Source organism: Nannospalax galili, unplaced genomic scaffold (genome assembly GCF_000622305.1).
Source record: "Nannospalax galili isolate Female #2095 unplaced genomic scaffold, S.galili_v1.0 scaffold945, whole genome shotgun sequence".
Lineage (NCBI taxonomy): Eukaryota > Metazoa > Chordata > Mammalia > Rodentia > Spalacidae > Nannospalax > Nannospalax galili.
Window position 1 is genome coordinate 661,349 of NW_008352650.1, and position 26,846 is coordinate 688,194.

Genomic DNA, 26,846 nt, shown 5'->3' on the forward strand with positions numbered 1-26,846 from the left:
TGCTTACCTGCCATGGAAGAGGCCCTGAGATCATCCCCACACAACCACAACAACCAACATCATTTGTTACCTGCAGAGCATCTGACACTTACCAACCCCAGGTACTACTTACAGAGGTGTTTCCAGTATTTTCCCAAGATAAGAAGATGAGGGTTAAACATACTTTACCAGGAGGCCAATGCTTACTGGCAGCCTTCTCTCATTCTCACAGAATTCCTAGGCTTATTTTTACAGCCCCGATTGCTCCTGCCAGCTCTCCCGTTGGGTGCCTCCAGAAGGCGTATGTTGAGACACAACATCCTTGTCACCAAGCCTCCACAAGGACACTCTGCCTCCTACCCCACAGAATACCACACAGGCATTCCAAGCTGCCAGACTGGGTCTCTGCGGATTCCTGGCACTGTCACTCATCTGGTGACCTTGGACAAGCCATAGACCTTCCTATCCCTGAGTGTGGAACAGAGAAGCCAGTCTGGGCTCCAGTGTCCTGGGAGAAGCAGCAAGGGACACAGTGTGCTTCCGTCCATAGCATGGGGGGAGGTGCCCTCTCCTGCCTACCCTAGACTGAAGCCACAGGTTTACCAAGGTGTCAGACTTCTGGAAGAAGTCAGTGAGACTGATACTCTGGAACCCCCCAGAGCATCTTATCCTTCCCTTCCAGAACGGGAGCTTATTCATTCACCAGCTCTTTCTCTACCACCCCACAGCGAGCCCCAGGACACACACTGGCCTGTTGCGACAGAAGAGGAAACTGAGGGCCGGGAGGCACAGAGTATACTCAGCCAGCCCAGCGTGGCTCTGAAGCCCAAGTCTTCTCTCAAGATTGTTTCCTTGGCTAAGAAGCAGCTGACCAGTGTCCTGACCCAGAACACTGGCAAAGGCTACTGTGGCCACAAGAAAGGGACAAAGTCTCAGGTCACATGCTGACTGTCAGGACATACTGACTAGACCTCTGGGGTTCTGCACCTATGGGACAATCTGCCATGGAGAAGCAGGCTTTTTCCATGAAGTCCTCCCACCCCTCCCCCAGGAAGCCAGGATGGGTTGGGGGGCTCTCTTCAGGGTCAGCTTGGAGAATGGCCCCAGAGGCAATCCTTCTTAAGTCATCCTGGCTTGTTTCCAGAAACTACAGACCAGGTAACCAGGAGGGAGCTACCACCGCAAACTGTGCCACTGGGGCCAGGGTCAGAAAGAATTCTCTTGTAAAGACCAGACCGGTGACGACTTGAGCTGTGAAGCTGTATCTGCCATACCCATTCAGCCCCCATGGTTGCACACACATGCACAGCCCCCACAACACAGCCATGAATGATGCTATCGGTGGGCAAAGCTGAGTCTCAGTAAAACCTGACTTATAACAGGTGATCTCCACCTGTTTTCCAGGGTACAGTTTTGTCAACCCTGAAAAGAGGCGAGGAGAAGATCAGGAGGCTGGCTGCCTTCTGTGGGGCTGACTCACACCAAGGTGATGACAACAGGCCCTGCACATGGGGAAGGACTGGAAAAAGGCCCAACCAGAGCCTGCTGTGGAAACTGTAGGTAACCCACTTGTGCACACAGTGCCAGGAACCAGAGTCATCCTGGACGACTCTAGGAATCCACTAAAAACCACTGAATCACACACTTTAACAGGGTGCTCTGTATGGTAGGCAGACCACACTTTAATAAGGAATAATGCCAGTTAGCACAGCCCCTGTCAGAGGCAGATAAATATAATTGCTTCGAGGCAAAATAAGATACCTGTGTCTATGACTCCAAGACCCAGGGAAAGTCAGGGTTGGGGAGTTCCTCAAATCGGCCCTTTACCCCCTGTCCATCCTATAGCATCCTTTCTCTTTCCAATCCCATCCCAAATGACTTTTGGAGTGTGGGAGTGCTGGGGCTGGAACCCACATCCCTGCCCCTCAACTGCCTTTTTAATGTTAGAATAATCATACAGCCAGTGCATGCCAATCACAGAAAATTTAGGAAAATGTGCTTAAGCAAAAAGAAATTAAAAAAAAATCACACTTGATCTTACTCATAGCCTATAATTTTGATAGACATCTAGGCTTTTTCTCTACATGCATTTAAGTGCATGTGTGCACACTTTGTGTAACTGAGATAGTAAAAGAATGTGAAGAAAAGCCACAGGGGACAGCGAGGTTGCCCAGCAAGTAAAAGCATTTGTTGTGCAAGCTTGATGACCTGAGTTGCAGCCCCAGAACCCACAGCGGAAGGAAAGAACACTCTTGGACTGCCACACCATACAAGCACAGCGGCACACGTGTGCACGCACACACACACACAACCCACTTAAAAAAATGAGCCAGGGAATTGTCGACGTGTTTACCAATTCAGTGGCCACCTCCAAGAACAAGGAGGGTAGACTGACTGGCCTCTCGTCTGTGTGATGATGGGGTTGGGGCCCTCAGGTTTTGGGGTGGTAGCACTCAATGTGCATGCTCGGAAGTCCTTGATCTGTGTGTCTGCCTGATTGATGCTCTTGTTAACAAGGACTTCTGAGCATGTACATGCTGAAATTCTGTGTTCACTGGACAATGGTCAAGCGCGACAGAAGCCGTACCTTGTAGAATCAATGTGCCTGAGATCTGTTTCCAGGTCGCAGACACAAATCTGCATCACTGCACACAGCATCTTAAGATGTCACAGTAGGAACTGTTTAGCTTATCCAGCTCTCTGCCAATGGGCGTTCGGGCAACCCTTGCAGTAGAGGCTGCCGCCCAGTACGCCCCTCCTCCTTCATGGTAGCATTTGTCATCCATGGAACTCCAGCCCTCTCTATTGGGGCCAGTCCTTCCAAACCAACGTAACCACCTATCAGCACCATCCTAGAAACACCCCCCTTGTTTAAAAACCTTCCTACTCAGTTGTTTTCTACCCAAGACCCTGATCCCCTTCCTTAATTAGCCTCTGTGTGTGTGTGTGTGTAACTTTTATTACTGAATGTATGATTGCATGTGGGCACGTATACAGGGGTCAGAGGACAACTCTGTGGAGTTGCTTCTCTCCTTCCACCTTGGGTTCTGGGGCCACCAGGCTTGTGCAGAAAGTACCTTAACTCATCCTCCATCTTGCCAGCCCTGAGCCTCAAGGTTTTATCATATGCAAATGGGGCTGTCGAGGAGAATGAAGTAGGTGAACAGCAGGGGGACCAGGGGAAAGTCAGGGTATAACAGGAAGGTGCATTTCCCAACAGCTGCCATACGGTTGCCTCCGTTATGTCTGCCACTGTCGTCTGCTGCCTGCCTTCCCTCTGGAGGTACCAGACAAATGTCAGGTCTCTTCTTGCTCCCCAAGCTGTGATACCTATGTCCCTGCCCTGTCTCAGTGTTGGCTGAAGACTTAGAGGAACCGGGAGACAAGTTCAGCACAGCTTTGGGCATAGAAAAACTAATGGCCTGGCTGCCTTCACTGGCAGGCTGTACTCCTAAGCTGTGGGCCTCAGTCTGTCCTTCCTTCATGCATAATCCTAGGAGGACTGGGAGGGAGTTACTATCTCCATTTCAGAGATGGGGTGGAGAGACGATCCTTTTGTCCAAGGTCATCGTGTGTGCCGTGCCAGCACCCGGGCACAGCCAGTCTCTGGCCGCACTCCAGTGTCAAGGCCCGTACCCCACCCTTGCTGGCTCCACCTCCCTGTCTATGTTCCATTTCCTGTTCTCTTCATAACCCCTTCTCCCTACATTTTCCACTGTCTGCTAAAGAGCTGACTGGGTACTTCCTCACCCAGGCCCATGGCCCAACAGAACTCACAAAGCTCTGCCCTGTCTGGCCTGCAAGCTAGGCTAGGGAACATCAGTCCGTTCACACTAAAGTGTGGGTGCTCAGTCGCGAGGCTGCCTTCATCCCTGGAGTCATCCCTGGTACAGGTGTTGTCTCTGCCCCCCGAGTCACTAGACTGTCCCCAAGGGGCTCCATCCTCTGCCTTGCTTCCCCTCCCACCACTGTCTAACAGTTCAGACATCAGGAGGCTGAGAGAGGACTCCAGGCCCTGCAGCTCCACGCACGGTCAGTGACCCTTCCCCCATGTCACCCACCTGCCACCACAGCCCTCTCAGCTTCAACCTCACCAAGACTCCTCCCTACTCCCCTAACCATCTCAGGTCCTTCCATCCCGGCTGCAGACCCCCAGGCCTGCAGGGTTATCTCACTTGATAAAGTCCACACAGCAGGATTGCCCAGGGCTCTATTATAATCCCTCCTGGAACGCCTGTCACAGCCAGGATGCTTTGTGCAAGATCACCCACGCTTCACATTCCTGCCCTCACTTCCCTGAAGACAGGTGCGGGGCTGACTCATTTTTTAAAAATTCCCTGTGGCACCTGCCACAGTACTTTGTGTATAGTCAGCAACCAAAATGCAATTGTTCAATTGTACATGTTAAGAAGAATAAACCACATGAGAAGCAGGTGGCTTAAACCACAGAAACACACCAGGCCCTCCACACACTGGATTGAGATGCACCCTTGTCACCCAGGAGTGTTGTCCAGCTCTGATAAGCTTTGAAAGGCACAACAGCTGCAGCTGACCAAGGGCTCCTTTTCCCAAGACACGCACACATGTAGAGGATAACCCACAGAAACTTCTAGATCTTCAGGACGACATAGGGCCTGTGATGGCACGCTCTCTCCAGTTTGGCTTTGGACTCGGCTCAGCCCCTCCCCACAGTGATGGAGAACGATGGACGTAGTCTGTCTGAGAAGGCAGAAACACGGCTCAGCTGAGACTCTGCAAATGTTCAGAGGCAGAACACGTGAAAGCCACAGAGCGATGCCTTTGAAAATGGCAGTGACCAACCCTGGAAGAATCTGGTGATGGCCACAGCTCCTGCCCACCCCAGAGACTAACGTGCATGCGAACTAACGTGCATGCAGGACCTCCCCCAAGGCCCACCTCTGCCCAGCTGTTCACATACCTGGCTGTGGCCCCTCTTTGTAACGGATACCCTTCAATTTGCACAGTAGAGCACTTTTGCAGCCTGCCCTGCCACAGACTCCAAAGCTTTCTTAAAGACCCTGAGCCACTCCCTTCCACTCCTGCCCTTGCAACAACAGAGACCCTCCTCAGGCTGCAACACCAGGGTGTGGGCTGCAAGGATTCCAGCTAGCTTAGGCTTCTAGAGGGCAGGAGAGTGGGACTGGGGGCACCAACTCCAACCTGCAAACCGCTCTGGGCTATTCCTTGGTCTGAAAGTCTTTCTTTCCCTATCCCTTGACCAAATAAGCCATCTGGTCTGCTAGCGACCCTTCCCCACACCTGTGATGCTCACAGCCTCCACAGATCTTTTTCAGACCCAGGGACCAAACCAAAACTCTGGCCAAGCACTCTCAGCAGTTAGACAGTCATTAAAGGGCATATGTGAATGAGATTCCCATCCATGCACTATGCAAAGCGTCTGCTGCTGCCAAACTTGTCTCGAGGACCCCACTTTAGAGACCCTTACTCTGTGCCAGAATTGGGAAGAACACCATCAGAATCACCTGGACAGCCTTAAAAGTTCCAGAGACCACACCTGGTCTCCAGGTTCTGGGCATCCATCTCTCTCTCTCTCTCTCTCTCTCTCTCTCTCTTTGTGGTCTTTTTGAGACAGGGAACCTGCAGCCCCAGCTGTCCTGGAACTCACTATGTAGATCACAAACATCCTGGTGGTTCCATTCACCACTCTACAGCCTGAGCATCCTCAGTGGGTTGCTGGGGGTACCTGTGATGGGATGCAGACACCACGTGACCAGAGGGTGACACGTGTTCCAGACCTGCACCTGGGCCCTCTTTTGCAGACTTTTGTGCTCATAATTCTCTTGCCTTGACTGGTCTAGCCCCTCCAGCAAGGGTGCCCACCCTGACACCATCAAGGCTGTGTGGAAGCTGTGCCTGGGGCATTCCTTCCCAGCCTGTGTTCTCTACACTTATTTCCATTTCTTAGTTCTGCCATTCCCTCTGGAGGAAAGCCATTCCAGCCACGGACTGCTTGGTCCCTGGCTTATGTTTGCAACCAGCACAAGCCCTGAGCCAAGCTCCGGGCAGAGAGAAGAGCTCATGGCATGACCTTGCCTACTAACGCTAGGCCGTCTGCCCCTTCCCCTGCTTCGTGTACCGTTCTTCTTCCTCACGCTGTTTCCCTCCTGCTCTCTAAGATTTCTGGAGCCCTGAAACACATCTCTCAGGCATGTTCCAATGCAAGAGGTCCACCCAACCTCAGCCTCAGGCATTAGGTACCACCAAAGCCAACAAAATCTTGTGGCTGAACTCTCCTCCCTAACGAGCCTAGGAGTCACCCGCAGCTCTGTTCATGTGCTCAGACCAGCAGATCTGGATTGTACAACCCACATCAGTGAGCCCAGCTGAGGGTGAGGTGGAGGGAGGCTGGAAACCAGCCCATCTGCAGCTCCTAAACCACAGGATGAGGAAGTGGTCACTGCACCAGGAGATACAGATTCCAGAGGCCTGAGCAGGTCCCAGCCTGGCACTGGGCTCAGCATATGGTGTGGGGAGAATTCACTTCTGGTGAGGTCCATGCCTCCCTGTTCTACAGCACCTCATCCCTCTACGGCTGCAGCTCTATGAGCTGCCAGCAACTCGGGTTCCTCCCCTGGCGGAAGATATTCACCCAAGGTCACTGTCCGTACCTGATCCAAGGAGCCCCAGTGTCCCAACTGCCCCTTCAATGACCATAAGGAACCTTACCTTTGTAACTTGGAAGTCCACTTCAAATTGCTACACACTTACTTCTGGATTTTGATCATTTGAGAAGTTTATCATTTAGCTGAAACATTCGCACAAACTGCATCAAATCTGACGTCCTTTATACAATTCCCTGGTCACGCCTGAGGGTCTGCATGAGCCTCTTCACCCTGACCACCCACCTTTATGCTCACCGCCATGGTGCCTGCCCTGGTGTTTGATCTTCCCTCCCCAAGGGCAGGGATAGTGCCTACCTCCTCTCTCCCTCACCATCTCTCCCTTACATCCCCTGTAGGGCAGAGCCAGCCACTCTGGAATTGTTCATTGAAAAAGACAGGTTCAATACGAAAAGTAGGTTTAGGAGCCTGAGGACCCAGAGGGACCATGCACCCGCTAGCTGCCAACAGTTTCTTCAGACCACCACCATCCACCCAAAGCTCACAGGGCGTGGTGGTGCCTTGCTTTTCCCAGGGGTCAGACAGAGCCATTACTGAGCGCTTGCTGCATGCGTTCCAGAGCGGCCACTCCTACCTGTCTGCACACAAAGTCCCCACCAGGCCCCACAGAAAGTCAGGATGCCCTGACCCTGTTCACCCTGGGACCTAGCACCTGGTCCTTTGTGACTTTGTTGACTGTGGATCCCCATCTAATTGTGACTGGAGACCCTCTGAGGGTTTTCAGAGTGCAGTCTCCGATAGGAGTGCTGGTGGAGGAAGCCAGTACAGTGCCGGAACAACATGGCTTTAGGCCTGGCTTCCCCAGGCAGAGGGGGATTTTTTTTTTTTTTTCTTGCATACTCTTGACTCCAGAAAGCAGCCCAAGTAGCTGGGGTCTGCCAAGTAGCTCAGCTGATTGGTCAACTCCAGGTTCCACATGCGGTAATGCCTGAATGGCAGGCCAGATTCCTATCACTTGTGGTAGTTGGTGAAGGATTCCATTAGGTCTAGAAAGAATCGCAGCATGTCTGAGCAGCATTGGGCATGAATGCTTCCTGTTTGTCCTGATGTTCCTGCAAAGGACAGGGACCTGGGTTTCCCCAGAGTGGGCCAGGCTATCCCTTATCCACTCCATCCTGAGTGTCACAATTCTCTTCACCAACCACAGTTCCCGACCTATCATTGCCAGAGAGAGCCTTCCCAGAAATCCTTCCATGGGCAGAAAGGAATCTGCCTGCCTCCCATACTAGCTGCGTGGTGTAGACATTGAGCCATTTAGCAAAGTTGCAGTCACCGAGAGAGCCAGCCTTTATTAACCCCCAGTGTGTACCCTTCCAGGCCCCTGGACCATAGTTAATGGTTGTACAAAATTTTTCTGAGATGCTTTTAAAACTACAGAAGGTGAGATCTGGGCCACACTGTATCACCCAGGAACCCAGGCCAGGCCAGGACACCCTACCGAGCAAGTCACAAAATCTGTACCATTTCAAGGAGATAAAGAATCCTGGGGGCAAGTCACTGCTGTCTACCCACCCTGGCATGTCTGCTACTTTTTATCCCAAGCTGATCAATGCTGGGAGCGGTGACTGTGGATAAGATGAAATAGGCTGGCTGAACTGGGTTCAACAGTGCCCCTCCCCCAAATTCACGGTCAGCGAGAATCTGTGAATATAACCCTATTTGGAAATGGGGTCTCTGTTGATGTAATCAAGTCAAAATGAGATCATACTGGATTAGAGCAGACACTGAATCCGAGGGCTGGCGTCCTTTGGTGAAGAGGGGAATTGGGGACAGCTGTGTGAAGACACAGGCCAAAGCCGGAGGGCTGCTTCCACACCCCAAGAATGCTGAGGAGTGCCAGCAGCCCCTCAAAACATAGGCCAGACCCTCTCTCAGAGCCTGAGAAAGGAGTCAGCCCTGCCAACATCTGAATTTTAGACTTCTGGACACCTGGACTGTGAGACAGTTGTTTTTTTTGGGGGGGGCACCCAGTTGTGGTCATCTGTCACAGCAGCCACAGAAGACAAACGCAGTGGGCTTTACGGTGCAGCTCTGGTGTGGGACTGGGCCTCTGTGCCAGGATGGGTTAAAAGTCTTGGCTTCATGGTGATTTGGATGAGATGCTTTGGACACTAATGCTGGGAAATCTAGGCAGAGGAGAGCAGTAGGCAAGGCAGGGAGGAGCCTCAAGGCATCTCAGAGAGCCACTGGACCTCTGCTAGACTTGATTCAGACCAGACCAGACCAGACCAGCTCCTAGCTTGGTGCTGCCTCAGCTTACCATACTGGGCAAGGATAGACGTGGCTGCCCAGGCATCCCTCAACTTGAACAGCTGCCTGCCCGTACAGGCATTCCAGGCCAACGCCTTCCCTGTGAACCAGACCCCAGTCCCCATGGTGCTTTCCTTCTGGGGCCCCTACAACTCGCCTCCCCACAAAGGGGTCCCAGTAGGCCTGTACTCTCAGAGGACACTTCCAAGAAAGGTCATTCACAGCCCTTTCACTGGAAGGGGCCAGTTCCCATCCCCAAATTTTGCTGACCACAGAAGCCAAACTGGATAAAAGATCTCATTTCCCCCAAATCATACTGTATTTGGAAATGAGGCTGGACACACTGGCCACACCCAATGCCCAGGTGGGCTGAGCCACATGACCGCAGATAGGAGCAGCTGAGAACCTTCCAAAGGGCTAACCAGAGTGAGGCATCAGGACAGCATCTCTAACGCCTGGGTCAACAGGAACCCAGGCTTCAGTCTGAGTGGGAGAGGGATGCCACATGGGACACAGGATACCCAGCTTGCTGAAACATAGCAAAGCTCACAGCGAAGGTGGGCTTCTGAACTTGTTCCACCATAGGTGCTGGAGAAGCCTTCAAGGGTCAGCTCCAAATGAACCCTCCCATGTCTGCCAGCTTTTTTGGGACCACGTAGCTAGGACCTTTCTATATGACAAGCTAGTGCCCACCTTTTGGGTCAAGGAGTTCTGAGAGTAACATATTTGCTGGGCAATCTAAGCAGACCACAATCCCCTGTCACCCCCCCACCCCACCCTGCTTATTGGTCACCAGGTCTCGGTTTTGTGTGTGATTTTGTGTGTGTGTGTGTGTGCGCACATACACACACGCACATTCTGGAAAAAAAAAAGTCACCAGCAGCAAATGCTCAAATTCCTGGACCCTGCCTGACCATATTTGTGGGGACTCCCAAGCTGGGCATACAGGAACGAGGTCGACTCTACCAACCTTTCTCCCCATCCCTCTCATTTGGGACCTGGGCAGGGGGTGGTGAGAGGGGTTTCCTAGCCCGCCCTGCTTAATACGAAAGCTTCCAAATGGTTGCGCAGAAGCCCTTCTCCACCCAGCCCCCACCTCACCTGTGGAAGTTTCTTCCCTGGGCTCCCAGTCCTTCAGCCACTGCACCCCAGCGTGTCCGCCCCCCCAACTCCCCGCCCCCAGCGCTGGCATCCCGGGGCGGCCGCCTGCCAACACCCGAGCGTTCCCTGGCTCCCTTTTCTGGGGGCCGGGAGCTGCTGCGGAATTTCGGTGGAATTTTGAGGTCGCCAAGCATCTCGGCGCAGAGGAGGAAAGAAAGGGAGAAGACGGGAGGGGGGACAGAAAGTAAGCTTGGGGCGCCCGCTCGCACGACTGCAGCGGCGCGGGGCGGTGGGCGCCGGGCGGGGAGGGGCGCGCGCTTACCTACGTCCGCATTGCAAAACGCCTGTTGCGGGTGCACAGGGGAGCAGCTGCAGGCGTCGGCCGGGCGCAGCAGCGTCGCCAGCAGCAGGAGGCCGAGCGCCAGCCGCAGGCTGCGGGCCGCGGCGCCCATGGCGCGCTGGGGACTCGGCGAGGCTGGGCCGCCGCCTGCGTCCGGCTGCAGTGGCGCGGGCTTGAGGTGGGGGGGACCGGGCACGCCCCTCCTCACCTGCCCCGCTCACCCGCGCAAACTTTCCGGGTTCTTTGTCTCCGGGGCGGCGAGGGGGAGGGCGCGGGGCAGTGCACCGGGTGAAGAAGAAAGAAGCTGGGGAGCGGACGGGCGGGCCGGCGAGCACAGCCCGGCTCGGCGACTCCACTGCCTTCTATGGATGTGTTTGCTGCGGGCTCGGGCCCAGCCGCCGTTTTATTGCGCTCCGAGGATCGGCTGCTCCTCCTCCCGGTGGCTGGCGGCCAGTGCAGGCCGGGCGCTCCCAGCAGCCCTCCTCCCGCGCAGCCCGCGCCTCCCCAGCCCTCCCCAGAACCCGGGCTTTTGTTGTGCCCAGCTTGGCACGGCTGCGGGCTTCCCGCACCACCTGGCACGGCGACGGGGACGGGAGCACGCGCGCAGCGTACCTGGCTCCCTTCTGGGGCCGCACCCACGTAGGGCCCCCTGTCCCCCGAATGGCCTGACTCTCGGGGGGAGCTCAGGCCCAGTCCCTGGAGGGCATCAGCATACTCACACACCCATACACATGCGCGTGCGCCCACGCACGCACACACCACCCACCACCACCTATCCCCCCACCCCCCAGCTCTGAGGTCTGCACTGCTTGATCTCTTGCCCCAAGAGTAGATTCCATGCACCAACTCAGCTTATGGTGGGCGGTGGGCCCTCTGGAGCTGGTGACGCACCCCATGTCCTCTCCTCCTCTGCTAAATGCCCTGGTTGAAACACTGGAAATCCTCTTCCTAGTGGAGGTCTTAGAATTTTAAGTGCCCTTGGCTAGTTGTTAGAGGGAGCTGGAGTGTGGTTACCCTGGACAACAGAGGATGTTCCATGTTTTAAAACAGCAAAAGAGGAGGAGAGGGTCCAGGAACCAGTAGGTGCTAGAGTGCCAGGCTTGTTCAGAGTGCCCCTCCTTTGCCCACAGATGATGGCTTGGAAGGGCTTTTGCCAAAGCAATTCTGCAGTCTCAGAAAGACTAAGGAGGGGACTAAGGTGATGGGACAGTGAGGTGTGGTATTGGGTGACTGTGTCCCTGACTGCTGGTCAGCAAATGGGTCCTGCACAGGGGACATCACTCTTGCCCCCTGACGTTGGCCAACCAGCTAGGGAGACAGAAACTGAGGGAGATGGCAGCGTGTAACTGCAGCTGGGCTGTAACCCAGTGCTTGGGGGCGGGGGTGCTGAGGAAGGAATTCTGACATGGGTTTTGAGGCCAGCTTGAGCTACATAAGAATTCCAGGCCAACCTGGAATACATAAGGAGACCCTATCTCTCTGCCTCCACAAACGGGGGGAGGCGGGCAGGCAGACAGACAGACAGACAGCCTGGAGAAATAGTTCAGCAGTTAAGAGTACTTGCTGCTCTTACAGAACCAGAATTCGGTTCCCAGAACCACATTGGGCAGCTCACAACCACCTGTAACTCCAGCTCCAGGGGATCCAGTCTTCTCAGCTCTACAGGAATCTGCATTCATAGTGCATACATACACATAATCAAAAATAGAAGAAGAAAGACTAACTTCCCGCTATAATGTGTAATTCGGATCTGAGACAGGAAATGTTGGAAAACAGAAAGAGTGGAAAAGTTGTTCCTGTTTCTGCATGCCTCCAGACAGACAGGGCAGACGACAGTTAGACAGGACAGTTATTTTTAGCACCTTGACAAATCCAAAGTCATTTTTTGGCTTTTTCTAACCTAAAATAGAGTTCTGATGTCCATAAACTGATGTCTGAGGCTGACTTTTTTTTTTTTCTTTTTTTTTTTTGTCTTTTTTAAGCACGGTCTCCCTGTAGCCCCAGCTGTCCTGGAACTCACTATGTAGACCAGGCTGGCCTTGAACTCACAGAGATCCGCCTGCCTCTGCCTCCCAAGTGCTGGGACTACAGGTAGCGTGTGCCACCACGCCCGGGTTAAACTGACTTTTTTAAAAGAAGAGTTGAGGGACTGGGGAGATGGTTCAGTCTGTAAAGTGCTTGTTCTGTAAGCATGAGGACCTGAGTTCAATCCCCAGAACCCACATAAATAAACCTAGCATGGTGGCATGTGCTTTTTAATCCAGCACTGGGAATTCTTATGTAGCTCAAACTGGCCTCAAAACCCATGTCAGACTTCCTTCCTCAGCCCCCCAAACACTGGGTTACAGCCCAGCTGCAATTACACGCTGCCATCTCCCTCAGTTTCTGTCTCCCTAGCTGGTTGGTTTAGGCAGAGACAGGTGAATTCCTGAGTTGCCTTGGCCAGCCAGCCTAGCCTAATCAGTCTCAGTTTCCAGTGAGAGACCCTGTCTCAAAAAAATAAGGCTGGAGAGATGGCTCGGCAGCTAAAGAGCACTGACTGCTCTTGGATCTGGTTCCCAACCCCTACAAGGGAGCTCACAACCATCTGTAACTGTAACTACAACTACTAGGGGATCCAATGTGGTCTTCTGGCTTCTGTGGGTACCGTGCATGCATGTAGTGTCCATATATACATGCAAAACACTCATACATGTTAGATAAATAGGCCGGGCGTGGTGGGGCACACCTTTAATCACAGCACTCGGGAGGCAGAGACAGGCGGATCTCTGTGAGTTCAAGGCCAGCCTGGTCTACATAGTGAGTTCCAGGACAGCTGGGGATACAGAGAGACCCTGTCTCAAAGAGACAAAAAAAATTAAATAAATAAATAAACCAATAAATACAAGGTAGATGGGGCTAGAGAGGTGGCTCAGCAGTTAAGAGTACTTGCTGCTTGTCTAGAGGACCCGAGTTTAGTTCCTAGCACCCACATCAGACAACATACAACCACCTGTAACTCCGGCTTAGGGGAACTGACACCCTCTTCTGAGCTCCTCTGGCACCTGTATACAGGTGGCATTCACTTACACAGACATACATACACATCATTTAAAAAACAAGTAGATGACTCCTGAGGATCGACACCTGAAACACACACACACACACAAACACACACACACACACACACACACACACAGCTGGGCTGCAGCTGGGTGGCGTCCCCCCAGAGCCTGGCTCCTCCCACCTGCATCTTCTCACCTGCATTGAAGGTTCCATTCCCCTGAACCATTGCTCCCTGTCTTTTAAATTTTATTTATTGGTGCTGGAGAGATGGCTCAGCACTTAAAAGATCACTTGCTATCTTTCCAGAAGGACCCGGGTTCAGTTCCCAGCACCCACATTGGCTGGCTCATACCTAATACCTATAACTCCAGTTCCAGGAGATCTGACTTCCTCTTCTAGCCTCTGCAGGCACCTGAACTCATGTGCACAGACACATATATACACATAATTAAAAATAAAGGCAGAGGCAGGTGAATCGCTGTGAGTTCAAGGCCAGCCTGATCTACATAGTCAGTTCCAGGCCAGCTGGGGCTACAGGGAGACCCTGTCTCAAAAAAGACCAAAAATAAATAAAATAAATCTTAAGAATAAAACAAGCCTTTACTTATTATTATTGTGTGTGTGTATGTGCATCATGCATGTACTACAGCATGTGTGTGGAGGTCAGAGAGCAACTTTGTGGAGTCAGTTTTCTCCCACCTTTACATGGGTTCTAGGGATCAAACTGAGATCAACAGTCTTGGGTGGCAAGTGCTTTTATCTGCTGAGCCATCTCACTAGTTCCATTTTTAATTTTTATTTTAGTTGTGCTGGGAGTTGAACCAAGGGCCTTGTGCATGCTAGGCAAGTGTTCTACCAACTGAGCTACACCCCCAGCCTGATACTGACTTTCTTAGAGAGATGTGGGTCTTCCAAAAAAAAATTATTGATTTCAATTCTAGTGCTAGAAAGCACCTCATCTCCACATTTCCCCAGGCAGGATTCTGGGTGAAAAACCCTCCCCTCTCTCTGGGTCTAGCCTCTTCCTTCTCTATCAACAAATATGCCTGGGTATCACACTGAGAGCAAGACTCTGCTGTCTACAGGTCTGAGGACATCGGGTAGGAAGTCCCCCAGGCCCTGAGGCTGGACCATGCTGGCCTTAGTGGAGATCAGTGATGTGCCCAAGGAGAAGGAGGAAGGAGGATAGTAGCTAGGTCAGAGGGCTCTAATGTCTGGAGGTCTGGATGCTGGGAACCAAACCCGGGTCCTCTACAAAAGCAGCCAGTGCTCTTAATCACTGAGCCATCTCTCCAGCCCCCTAGTCTGTTTTCTTATACAACCCAGAACCACCTGCCCGGAGATGGCACTGCTTGCAGTGTGCTGGACCCCCTAACATCACTCAACCATCAAGAAAATGTCTCATAGACCTGCCTGTAGGCCAGTCTGATAGAGGAAATCCCACAATTGAGGTTCCCCCTTCCCAGGTGTGTCAAGTTGAGAAACAGAAGCCTAGGAAGAGGAGCAGCAACTGATGTCCAGGCTCGCATTCCAGCTCATCTCCAGCCTTCAGCCCTCATCCTGCCGCCTGGTGCTATGGGGTCCTGGCTGCAGGCCCAGCCTCAGACCCTGTCCATCCTCTCTCCTCCCCTACAATTAGAACCCTTCCATTCCTACCTAGGAGGCCAAGCCTTCAAAGACCAGGAGCTGTCTGGAGATGGGATTGGGGCTTTGCATCTGACCCCCAGCTTTCTCATGCTCCAAGGTTGGGGAGCTCCACGGTGCAGCCCTAGCTTGGGGAAAGAACGGCCACTCTACCCTTACCCCAACCCTAAGGGAGGATGGGGTCAGGATGCTCCAGGATGGGGCGAGCCCTGGAGCAATGAAAGGGGACTGGGTATGGCCACTCCCTGCCATCACCATCACCCCTAAACAGTCTACGTCTCCATTTTTCTCAGGGATGGGTAGGGGAGCTAGAATCTTTGTTCTCTGACATCCCAGGCTGGCCTCAAACTTGATATGTACTTTAGGATGACCTTGAACTTCTGATTCTCTCCTGAGTGCTGGGATTCAGGTGTCTGCCACCATACCCAAGGTTTATGTGATGCTGGGAGTGTCATAAATGCCAGGCAAACACTATCAAATCAGCTATTATCCCTATCTCTCTGCCCTTCCTCTTGATGACGGTGAGTGGGCGAACAGAGAAGCCAGAGGCTGCATCTCCGGGCCTGCTTGGGGCCTGCTAGACAGTGTCTCAGGCACTCTGCAGACAAATGGGAAGTGGCCAGGCCAACAAGTAGGAGGTCTGGTGGAGGGGACTTTCAGGCCGGCGGATCACACTTTCGGGTTTATCATACTTGCCTTGTACCCCAGTCCTACAAGGGACTCCTAGTCCAGAGTCTGGCATGTGGAGGCAGGCAGAGCTGTCTGCTCATCCATCCTCCCATGTCTGAGCATATCCAGGAAGCACACCCTGGGTGGACCCGGTAAACACTCTCCAGGCCAGGGTGCCTCCCTTCTGTTCCTCCCAGGTGAACAGAGTCAGGGTGTCTGAGTGGGACAGGCACTCTGCTGTTCAGAGCAAGTCTGCCTAGCAGAAGCTCTGCATCTCAGATCTCCCCTCCAGCCCCATCTGGACCAGCTCATCTCCCCCAGCATGTGGCATTCTCTCCCTAGTGACAGCTTGAGCGGAGCGGAAGCCCCCCACTCTTTCCGGCAGGTTCCTGGAGAGCCAGACGCTCATCTCAGTCACAGGCATAGAAACTGGCCCCACAAGCCAAGGAAGTAGACCCTGAGCCAACAACAGAAAGTTCTGGAAGTTGTTGGGGGTTGGGTCTCAGGCAGGACTGTGGGGAGCTGGGAGCCTGAGGCTGTAGGAGAAGAGGGCATGTATCCATGAGTCTGGTTCCCCTAGAAGGAGTCTTCAGTGGTGTAACGGACGACTCCCATCAGCACCATGATGCGCCTCCCCATCCAACATGGCATCAGAGTCTTGGCCACGACAGGCATGTGGGGTCTGTCTCCAGTGTCCTCTGGTGGGGTTGTTTACTCGGGACATTCCAAGGATAATTAAATAGTGATTCAACATTGCCTGGGCCTCAGCCAGGATGCAGCCCTGCCACACAGCCCACAGCCCCACGAGCACCTTCGTATTCAACATGGACACGCTAAAGGGCATTTCCAAGGGAATTTCATTTCATTATTCAGGCTCTTCCTTTGGGGACAGTCTTCTAAATCTTAGTATACTTGATGCAGAGCCAGGTCACTCTGTGGAGGGCTGTCCTGGGTGCTGTAAAATATTAAACAGCCTCTCTGGCCTCGACCCTCTGCAAGTCAGCAACACTCTCCAGGTCATGACAACCAAAAATGTCTCCAGCCCTTGCAAAACAGGCCCAGTAGAGAGTTACTAACATCAAGAGCTGTTAGGAGCTGGGAGATGGCTCAGTAGGTAAAAGGCTTGCCACACAAGCCACACAGAGCCCACAGAACTGACCATCAAAAGCTGGATGTGGTGGTGGGCCTCTTTAACCCTAGCACTCCTACGGCAAGAAGGGAGGCAGAAACATGAGAATCAGGTGTAAACTCACAGGCCAGCTAGATTAGGGTATATAATACAGCGAGCAGCCTAAGCAAGGCAGATCCAGCCTCAGCGAGGTGGAAGGTGAGAACTGAGTCCCAAAAGTTGTGCTCGGACCCCCACACAAATGCTACGCTGGCACGCACAATAAATAAGTTGATTAATCAATTAAAATAAGTGGCTAAAAACATTGGGCCCTGGGTAAAGCAAGGGACAGAGACATGACCTACAGGTTTCTGTTTTGTGGAGCAAACGACACTCCACTCAGAAGTAAGGCAGGAACGTAGAAGTCCTAGTGGGAGCTCCACTCTGAAATGTCCACATTAGTCAGGGACAGAGGGAAAGCAGGGAATACAGTAGTTAATTTATAGAGCCAGACCAGATAGTGTGTCTAGCCGGGCGTGGTGGCACACGCCTTTGATCCCAGCACTCGGGAGGCAGAGACAGGCCCATCTCTGTGAGTTCAAGGCCAGCCTGGTCTGCATAGCGAGTTCCAGACCAGCTGGGGCTACAGGGAGACCCTGTCTCAAAAAGACCAAAAAAAAAAAAATGTGCCTAACATTTCATTTGTGAGAAATTATCTCTAATCTGGATGGATTTATACCAAGGTATCCTGGGTATCAGGAGCAGAGAACTTTCTGTCCTGCTCTGGGAACATGGAAATCTATATCCTGGTGAGGGTGAACAGCCTCTTCACCTCCCATGACCCCCCTCCCAGAACTTTTCTGCATCTCAATGAGAAGCCCTTGGTCCAGCCCATCAGATGGCCACTTTTAGGTGATTTTGCTCCATACTCTGCCATGCCCATCACCATATTTTATGTCATCCCACGTAGGGGATCTTTAAAGGGAGGACTTGGACTCTCCCACAATCCTGCTGTCTCTCCCTCCAGCCTTCTTGTCCTCCCCAGGCAGGAATCTCATGAGCTCATGAGCAAGTGGTCCATATCCACATTAGCCAACCTGCAGGATGTCAGCTCCTGTACAGCCTTGTGTGGGGGCATGTCCTCAGCACCCCCAGTAGCAGCCCTGTGTTGCCCATGTTGTTACAGGGAGAGGACATAAAGAGAGGACAGGAGGGAGGGAGGGAGGGCGTCCTGAGTGGGAACAGGAAGCCCTCTGCTGCCTGATCCCAGAGGATTGCCACATCTGAGCTATGCCGTCCGGGCCAGTGTCCTTGATGGAGGAAGGCTGGCGTGACAGTGACAGCCCTGGGCAGACTTCACAGGGACCCCACAGGGCCAGGCTCCTTCTCTCTGCTCCCCAGCTTCCTCCTACAATGGCAGCCAAGTAGGGCAGTTGTCCTACAAGGAGAGAGGGGCTCATAGCAGCAGGCTCCTGTAGCTTTGGGTTCCCAAAAGTCTCTGGCTTCCCTCCCTCTCCCCTCATCTGGACTTCCCTCGCACCACCTCCACTGGGCTCTGGAGGAGCCTCTAAGACCAGTTCTGTGACGCATTCAGAATGCAGAAGTTGGGAGTGGACGCCCAGGCTATTTCCTCTTGGCCCTGGGCATATGGTCATGTGCTTCTGCAATGAGAACCTAATGCCCCTCTGCCCTGTCTTTCTCTAGGAAGTAGCCTCAGCTGAGGGAGGGAGGGGCCAGACAAGGAGCTTGCTGTCCAGCTCAGCAGGGGTTGCTTGGGGCTGGTGGTTTCATGTTCTCAGGACTGGCCCACGAGGCTCAAGAGGCTCTGGTTTCCCGCCACCATCCTCTGCTTCTTTTGGAATTGGGGAGTGACAGCGCTTGGCCATGATGTCATCGCCTGATCCAAACAGAAGGGAGGCTGGGCTCTGTGGTGGGCTGCTGGCCAGCGCTGAGTGCTGCAGTAAATCATATTGCAAGGCTGTGATTAGGTCTGTAGGAGAACCCACCCCTCCTGTCTCCTGGTCCTGTTTTCTTTTCTGTGCTCTTGGCCTGGTCTCCCCTCCCTCCTTTCTTTCTCACTTCTCTGGGGATGCTTCAGCTCCCTGTGATATCACCCCAAGGCCAGTGGGCAGGAGCACTGTGCTCTGTCACCTCTGGATTCAAAGCTAGCCTCTGTCTGAAGGTGGAAGGAGAGGCTTGGGGTGGCTCTCATCCTAACAAAGAGACAGGAGGATGTGGAGAACAGGGCTTCTTGGAAAATAAGGCATTGCGATGTCTTTACTGACACTTCTGCTGCAGTCTGGAGTTTGGGGCCTGGCTCTTTGGCTTTTCCTTGGCCTGTACAACTCTTCCTCAGCTACCAGGGACCACTCAAGTCCAGGACAGTGGCTTGTCTGTTGATACCTGGAGTTTCCTAAGCAGAAGTGGGCCCAGTGACCATTTGTCCTGACTGATATCTGGAACTGTCCTGGTGTCCTCTGGCCCAGGAACAAAGGTGACAGCTAGTCACTACTCGTGTCCTGCATCCACAGCTCCCCCTCAGCCTCTCCTGAGCTGTGTCATAGAGGATGCTCACAGGGAAGTCCTGGAGGTCTGGGAGAACTGTGTCTCCGAGCATGGGACCCCAGCTAGGTTCCCTGTAAAGGTGGGAGGGTTCTCTGGGTTCCCTTTGGCACCTGATACGGTAGGGAGGTAGGGAGTGTCTGGAACTCAGCCTCTAGGTCATTCCATGCCCTTCCCCATGAAGCCTGAACTGGCCTCAAATTCTTCCCCACATCATCCCAGCCAGCCAAACATACAGCAGACTGTCCCTAGACCCAGGGAGGTGCCCTTCTGGAGTGGCCCTGGCAAAAGGTAGAGAAACACAGTGTTCAGTGGCCCACCACCCCATCCTATTTTAGACTCCTTGCGGTTTATCTCACAGGTAACTTATTTTCAGGCCCATCTACCCTACTGAATGAATACTTTTAAAGGTTATTCATGGGTTCTTTATTCATTCAGTCAACAAGTATTTGGGAGACACCAGCGATGTGCTAGGGCTGTGCAGGATCCAGGACTATGATTGGGACCCCACCCCCACCCCCCTGCAGCATAAACCACCCTTCGTAGGAAATACAGAACAGGGGCTGGGAGATGGCTCAGTGGGTAAAGTGCTTGCCTGCCAAGCATGGGGACCTGAGTTTGGATCTCCAGCACCCATGTAAAATCAGAGCATGGTGGTGTGTGCCTCTAATCCCAGGACCAGGTGCAACCCAGGAGCTTATTGGCCAGTTTCGTCTAACTGAATCAGTAGGTTCAGGGAACAATTCTGTCTCCAAAAATAAGATGAAGAGTGACTGAGGAAGATATCCCAATGTTCACCTCTGACCTCTGCATGCACTCACGAAACACACACACACACACACACAGAGCATGAGTAGTGCCATGTGGTGATGGGTGCCGAGGGCCTGCGAGGGGCCCCAGTGAGGGAATGGGGCGGCTGTCTGGAAGGAAATGATGATTCTGATGAAGCCTGGGGTTAGAGTCAGAGTTCTCCAGACAGCAGGCTGGGTGCCCTTGAGATGGAAGAGCCTGAGCACCGGAGGTGGGAGGTGGAAGACCAGGGCCCAGGAGCCAGGCTGGCTGCGAGGAGGGGAGGCCTGCTGGGCAGAGCCTCCGTCAGCAGGGTCCGAGGTGAGTGGAGGGAGCCGGCAGCAGCTGCTGATGGTGACTCACTGCTGAACAGAAAGATTGGAAACACATGTTACCAAGGAGAGGCACATTCATTCTTCAGAGCTGAAGATTCTTGCCAGACCTGGGAGTCAACAGCGAGGGTGGGAGGGAGGGTGTTGTCACCTGAGTGACCATGGCGGATGGCTCCCTGGGGGATGTCGCCAGCTACCTGTCCAAACTGCAATGGGAAACAGTCAAACCTGTCCTGAGAACAGCAGCGTAGCGCTCCCCGGTGAACAATGGAGGCTCCAAGTCCCCACTTCTAAGACCATCACTCCAACCTCCAGTCAGCCAGTTTGCTCTCGTCCGTCCACCCAAACAAGGCGCTTCTTTTGCAGCAGACGTCACGGTTTGGTTTGGTTTTGTTTTTGGTCTTTTTGAGACAGGATCTCCCTGTAGCCCCAGCTGGCCTGGAACTCACTATGCAGACCAGGCTGGCCTCAAACTCATAGAGATGGGCCTGTCTCTGTCTCCTGAGTGCTGGGATTAAAGGTATGTGCCACCACGCCCAGCTACATCATGTTTGTTTTTTTAAATTTAATTTTTATTTATGTTTATGTGTATATGTCTGCGTGTAGGTGCTCTGCCCACTATGCAGCACTTCCTCTTACCCAACTGCCAGTCATGGCTCTTCCCATTACCCAGCATGGCTCCTCCCCCCACTGCCTTCCCTGTACATCCGTGACCCTGCACTACCATGACCCTGTACCACTGTCCCCACCCCAGGTCCACCAGCGCTCCTTTAAATTCTCCCTCCTAGTTCTTCCCTCTCCAGGGCCTGTTCTGCACCCAAATGTAGCCAAGGATCTGAGGGGCCAGTCGACCTCCCATGCCTGGCTCCGTGGCTGTGACCAGTACATCCAGCTGGATTGGAAAGCCCTGAGGTCTGAGGGACAGGCCTGCTCCGGTGGGAGTGGGAATGGACACCACTCTGCAGGGACAGCAGTGCCCCCTCAGGAGATCGAAGAGTGGGAAGGACAGTTGGACCCATGGCACCCTGAGAGACCCCAGAACTCTTGGACTCTTTCAGCAGCGAAAGAACTTCCCAAAGGCTGGCCCTGGAGAGCATGCTGTATCTCCTGGCCTGATGGCCATGCGCCTAAAGCTTGGGAGGGGTCTGTCCCCAGAAGGTTCCATCCAGTCTCTCTGCCCAGGCCTATGATCTCTGCAGCTGTAGTGGGGAGGGGACAGAAGCTGTTCAGAATCTGGGTCTGGCCAGCAGCAGCTCCAGGCTGCCGAAAAGGCACGTCCCAGGCTGCTGCTCTCCAAGGCTGCCAGAGAAAACACTTTTTTCACGTTCTTTGTGAGCTGAGAACCAAACAACACCCCAGGGGTGAGTTAGGTGGGGAGAGAAGAGAGACTTAGTTTTCTCCAAGAGTCTAGAGCACGGAGGGGGAACCTAGTAGGCAGAGGGAGAAACACAGCAGGACTCTGCTACAGAACCGATCAGGTCTCGAGACCCCCTTGACCTTGACCTCTTCCTCTCTGGACTTGACCTTCCTCCTCCATGAAGCAGAAGCCTTCCACTCTCCTCGGGGTGGTGAGAGAGTTCAGTGTACTCCTCCCAGGAGCCTGGCACAGAGCAGGTCTTTACAAAAGACATCTGCTGCCCTGAGTGTAGGTGTTTGCCCGAGGAAGCGGGAGGTCACTGTGCAGATCAGGTGCTCGTAAAGGCTGAGGCATGAATGGGGGAGTCATCGTAGCCATGAACTTCCTGAACTAAAAGGTCTGGCAAATGGCGAATGGTTAAGTCTATCCATGCAAGAGAACATTACTCAAAGTGCAGATGTACGCTCCATGAACAAACCTCAAGGATACTATGCCAAGCCGGGGGCGAGGGTGCACACCTGCAATCCCAGTACTCGGGAAGCTGAGGCAGGAGGATCACGAGTGTGAGGCCAGTTTGGCATACATAGCAAGACCTTGTCTCAGAATAAACAAGGGCTGGGGGTGTAGCTCAGTGCCAGAGCACTTGCCTAGCATGTGCAAGGCACTAAGTTCCATCCCCAGCACCACACACAGGAAAGAGCGTGAAGCCTAGTTCTTAGTTTGCTTTCTGTTGCTGTGATAAAATACTGACCAGAACCAACCTGGGGAAGAAAGGGTTTATTTGGCTTATAGCTCACAGTCCATCACTGAGGGAACCCAAGGCAGGAACTGAAGCCCAGACCATGGAGGAGCACTGTGTACTGGCTTGCTCCCTCTGGCTTGCTCAGCAACCCTTCTTATAGAGCTCAGACCCATCTACCCATGGATGGCACTGCCCACAGTGGGCTGAGCCCTCCTGCATCAATTAGCAAATTAAGAACATGCCTCACAGATACAGCCACAGACCAATCCGATGGAGGAAATTCCTCAGTTAACCTTCCCTCTTCCTAGGTATCTCTAGCTTGTGTGAAGTTGGCAAAGACTAACCAGTACATCCAGCAATAGAATCCACACACACAGCACACACCGTGTGATCCTGTGAGGGTCAGAATGGGGATAGCCCTTGAGACAGAAAGGAGATTAATGGTTATTAATAGCTGGGGGTGAACAGGATGAGGACAGAAGGGGTTGGGCCTGAAAGAGTACATGACTTCTTCTTTTTAAAGTATTTTTATTGATTCTTTGAGAACTTCATACAATATATTTTGATCATATTCCCCCCTCCTGGTTTCTTCTGAAATGATAAAAAGTATTCTCATATTGACTTGCAGTTCACTACTTTGTAAGACTATTTTAAAAATCACAAAATCAGGGCTGGAGAGATGGCTCAGTGGTTAAGAGCACTAGCTGCTCTTGCAGAAAACCGGGGTTCAGTTCTCAGCACCCACATGGCAGCTAACTGCTTGTAACTCCAGTTCCAGAGGATCTGTTGCCCTCTTCTGGCCTCCACAGACAATGCATGCACATGTTGTATACATACACACATGCAGGCAAAACACTCATACACATAAAATAAATTTAATTTTATAAGATTGATAAAAGTAGAAAACAACAACCTAAGAAGTGTTAGTAGGGTAAAACCAGGGAGTCATATACTTTAAATGGGTGAACTATGCATATGTGAATTATATTTCAATACCACTATTAAAAAGAAGAGGGATGTGATACATCACAGTTGATAGAACGCTTGCCTAACATGCACAAAGTCCTGGATTCCATCTCTAGCACTGCACAAACGGGCATGGTGGAGCACATTTGTGATCCCAGCACTCAGAGGTGGAGGCAGGAGGATCAGAAGTTCAAGGTCATCCTTAGCTAAGTAGCAAGTTTGAGACAAAGAAGGAGGAAATGTGAATCAGGGCCTTGAAGTTTGGGTTAAGCTTGAAAGCCAGAGGCAAGAAGCCAGACGTTGACCCATGGAAGAGCTAACAGTTAGCTTGCTCAAGACAGGGCAGGGAGCCGAGCACTGGTGGGCAGGAGTCGCTGATGGGCAGAGGCCTCTGCTGAGAAGCTGTAAGACAAGGCAAAGTTCACCCCAGCAACTCCCAGGGAAGCCACCTTCAGTCACAAGCGTCACCTGTGCTCAGTCCTGTCCTTTACAGGGTCAGGCCTGGACATCTGCATTCAGCTCTTGTCCTCATTGCTAAACTAGTTCCAGGAACCCAGTGCATCCCTGGTGCAGGAAAGACAGAACGCTTGCCTCCCAGGGTGTCACCACCATCACCATCACTCCCTTTGAGACAGGAAAACACAGGAGCCTTAATGATGGATCACACCCAGCCCAGCCCTCAGAACTGTGGCTATGGGCTTTATGGCCCATTCTTTGACAGTGATTCATCATTGGAAAGGGAGGCATCAAAGGCAGGTAAAAACAGCTTCTCAGGTGACGTTGTGTCTCACCCCTATGATCCCAGGACTTGGGAGGTGGCGGCAGGAAGATCAGGAGTACATCATCATCGTTGTAGTTTGTCTCTCCATTGCTATGAGAAAACACTGACCAGTACCAACTTGGGGAGGAAAGGGTTTATTCAGCTTACATCTCCTGGGTCACAATTCGTCAGGGAGCCCAAGGTAGGAACTCAAGGCAGGAACCTAGAGGCAGGAACTGGAGCACAGGCCATGGAGGAACTCTGCTTACTGGCTTGCTCCCCTGGCCTGTACTCAACCTGCTTTCTTATATAGTACAGGCCCACCTCCCCCAGGGTGGCAGCACCCACAGTGGGCTGGGCCCTCCCACATCCATCAATCATCCCTCCCTCAAAAATCAAGAAAATACCCCATAGACATGGCCACAGGCCAGTCCAATGGAGGCAATTCCCACTGAGGCTCCCTCTACCCAGGTGTGTCAAGTTGACACTACAGCATCCAGCACAGCCATCCTTGGCTATGTGGGTAGTTCAAAGGTAGCCTAGTCCTACCTCCAAACAAACCAACAACCCAAACCCCCAGCTTCTCATGCTTGGCCAGGGAAAGGCAGGGCTTTGCTAGAAGGCGGCAAACAGGAGGAAAGTCCAAAGCTGTCTGGAGGACAGAGGGAGAAAGGCAGGAGTCATCGCTCTAGGTTGTGAAGGGAGATGATTTGGGGGGAAACTAGGGCAGGAAGTGGGGGCTGTAGGTAACCACAGTGGGTATAATGCAAGGAGAGAAGGAGAGATGACCAAAAAGAAGACGTTTTCCTGAGGGTAACGGCTTCATTAGATGCTCAGGTCACATTTTTAATTAATCAATTAATTAATTAACTAATTGTTGGGACAGGATCTCATGTACCACAGGCTAGCCTGTAGCCTCAGATAGCCCGGAACTCACTATGCACACTGGGCTGGCCTCAAACTCACAGAGATTTACCTGCCTCTGCCTCCCAAGTGCTAGGACTAAAGGTGTGTGCCACCTGGGATTTATCATTACAGAGGTACAATCAAGCCCGGCTCTATTTTGATATATATTTTGTTTTGTTTTGGTTTTTGAGGAAGGGTCTCACCATGTAGCCCCAGCCATCTTGGAACTCACTATGTAGACCAGGCTGGCCTCAAACTCACAGAGATCTGCCTGCCTCTGCCTCCCAAGTGCTGGGATTAAAGGCGTGCGCCACCACGCCTGGCCCTAAATTTTATCTTTTATTTTGCATTTATGAGTGTTTTGTGAGTGCATCCATGTCATACAATGCCCGTGAAAGCCAGAAGAGGGTGTTGGAGTTCAGAACGGTCGTTAGCTGCCATGTGCGTGCTCGGAAACGAACCCAGGTCCTCTGCAAGAGCAGCCAGTGCTCTTAACCTCTGAGCCATCTCTCCAGCCTTGGCCTTGAAATCTGGATCCTCCTGCCTCAGCCTCCTAAGTGCTAGATCAAATTACATTTTAAATTGTTCTTGTTCTATTGAGTAGACTAATTTTTAGGGAAATTTAGATTTATATGAAATTGAGCAAACAGCACAAAGCTCTGTCCTCTGGCCCCATTCAGCACAACAGATCCCACACTGACATGTTGGAGTCCCTTTGCCCTTCCAGGGTGTTCTGTGGGCTCTTTCAGGGTCTGAGGAGATGGAATCATGGCATCAGTGTCCCTCGGATGGTCACACCGTCCTAAATGTCCCTGTGAACCATCTGTTTGCCTCCTACCTTTGTTTGGTGTTTCCTGCAGGGTGAATGAGGCTTGTTCAGATGGGATAACAGAAGCCCAGCTTCAGCAACGCCTGTCAGATGATACCTTGCTCTGTGGAGTGCCAGGGGTCTTCCCATGGCCCCTGAGGGCTAGCAGGCTAGAGCTCCCCTCCCCGCTGTCTAGGTGGAAAGGAGACCCATGAAGAAGGTAGGGATCCCACAAAGCCAACGCAGGGGCTGGGCTGTTCTGTTCATGCTGCCTAGACTGTCCCGTCCATCCACATCCTGGTCCTGCAGCTCTGTAGGAGAAGATACCAGGCCAGTAGCTAGCTGACACAAGTGTAGGTACCCGGTGGGCAGGTTGGCAAGCTCTGTGGGTAACCACTCCGCCTCCGTTTACATCTGCACAGGCTTTAGGAAACAATAGAGTCTTTTCACTCTCTGGCTCCCTTTGGTCACCAAGTATTTGATGGGGTCAAGGAGGGCACAGTCCTGATGTTTCGTGGGACTTCACCATATTAAGGCATCCACTGAGGGCTTTTGTGAAGACTGTACATCTCAAGCAAGATGCAACATTCTCCAGAGACTCATGAACATCAGGGAGAATTCTGGAGACCAGCAAGCCCCAGAAGGGGGCCCAAGGCAGAGCCACACCCCAGTGTCACAGGACAGATGTCTCACTGGACAGCTTGTCTGTACAGGACAGCTCAGGAGCATTGCTGCCAAGCCCCAAGCTCCTTACTGGTCTTCTCTGATGTAATACCCATGACCCTTTCTCCCAGCAAATGATCTCATAGGTCTCCTGTCATTCTTT

General features: G+C 52.6%; 1 protein-coding gene across 1 annotated transcript in view; it reads right to left on the bottom strand.

Annotated features, from left to right (window-relative positions):
* Timp2 (TIMP metallopeptidase inhibitor 2) overlaps positions 1–10,736 on the bottom strand; it is a 51,104-nt gene extending 40,368 nt beyond the window's left edge. Inside the window, exon 1 of the mRNA XM_008849656.3 lies at positions 10,315–10,736. Within this exon, the coding sequence (XP_008847878.1) occupies positions 10,315–10,444 (130 nt within the window). The 5' untranslated portion in view covers positions 10,445–10,736. The remainder of the gene's footprint in view (positions 1–10,314) is intronic.
* Positions 10,737–26,846: the final 16,110 nt, after the last annotated feature.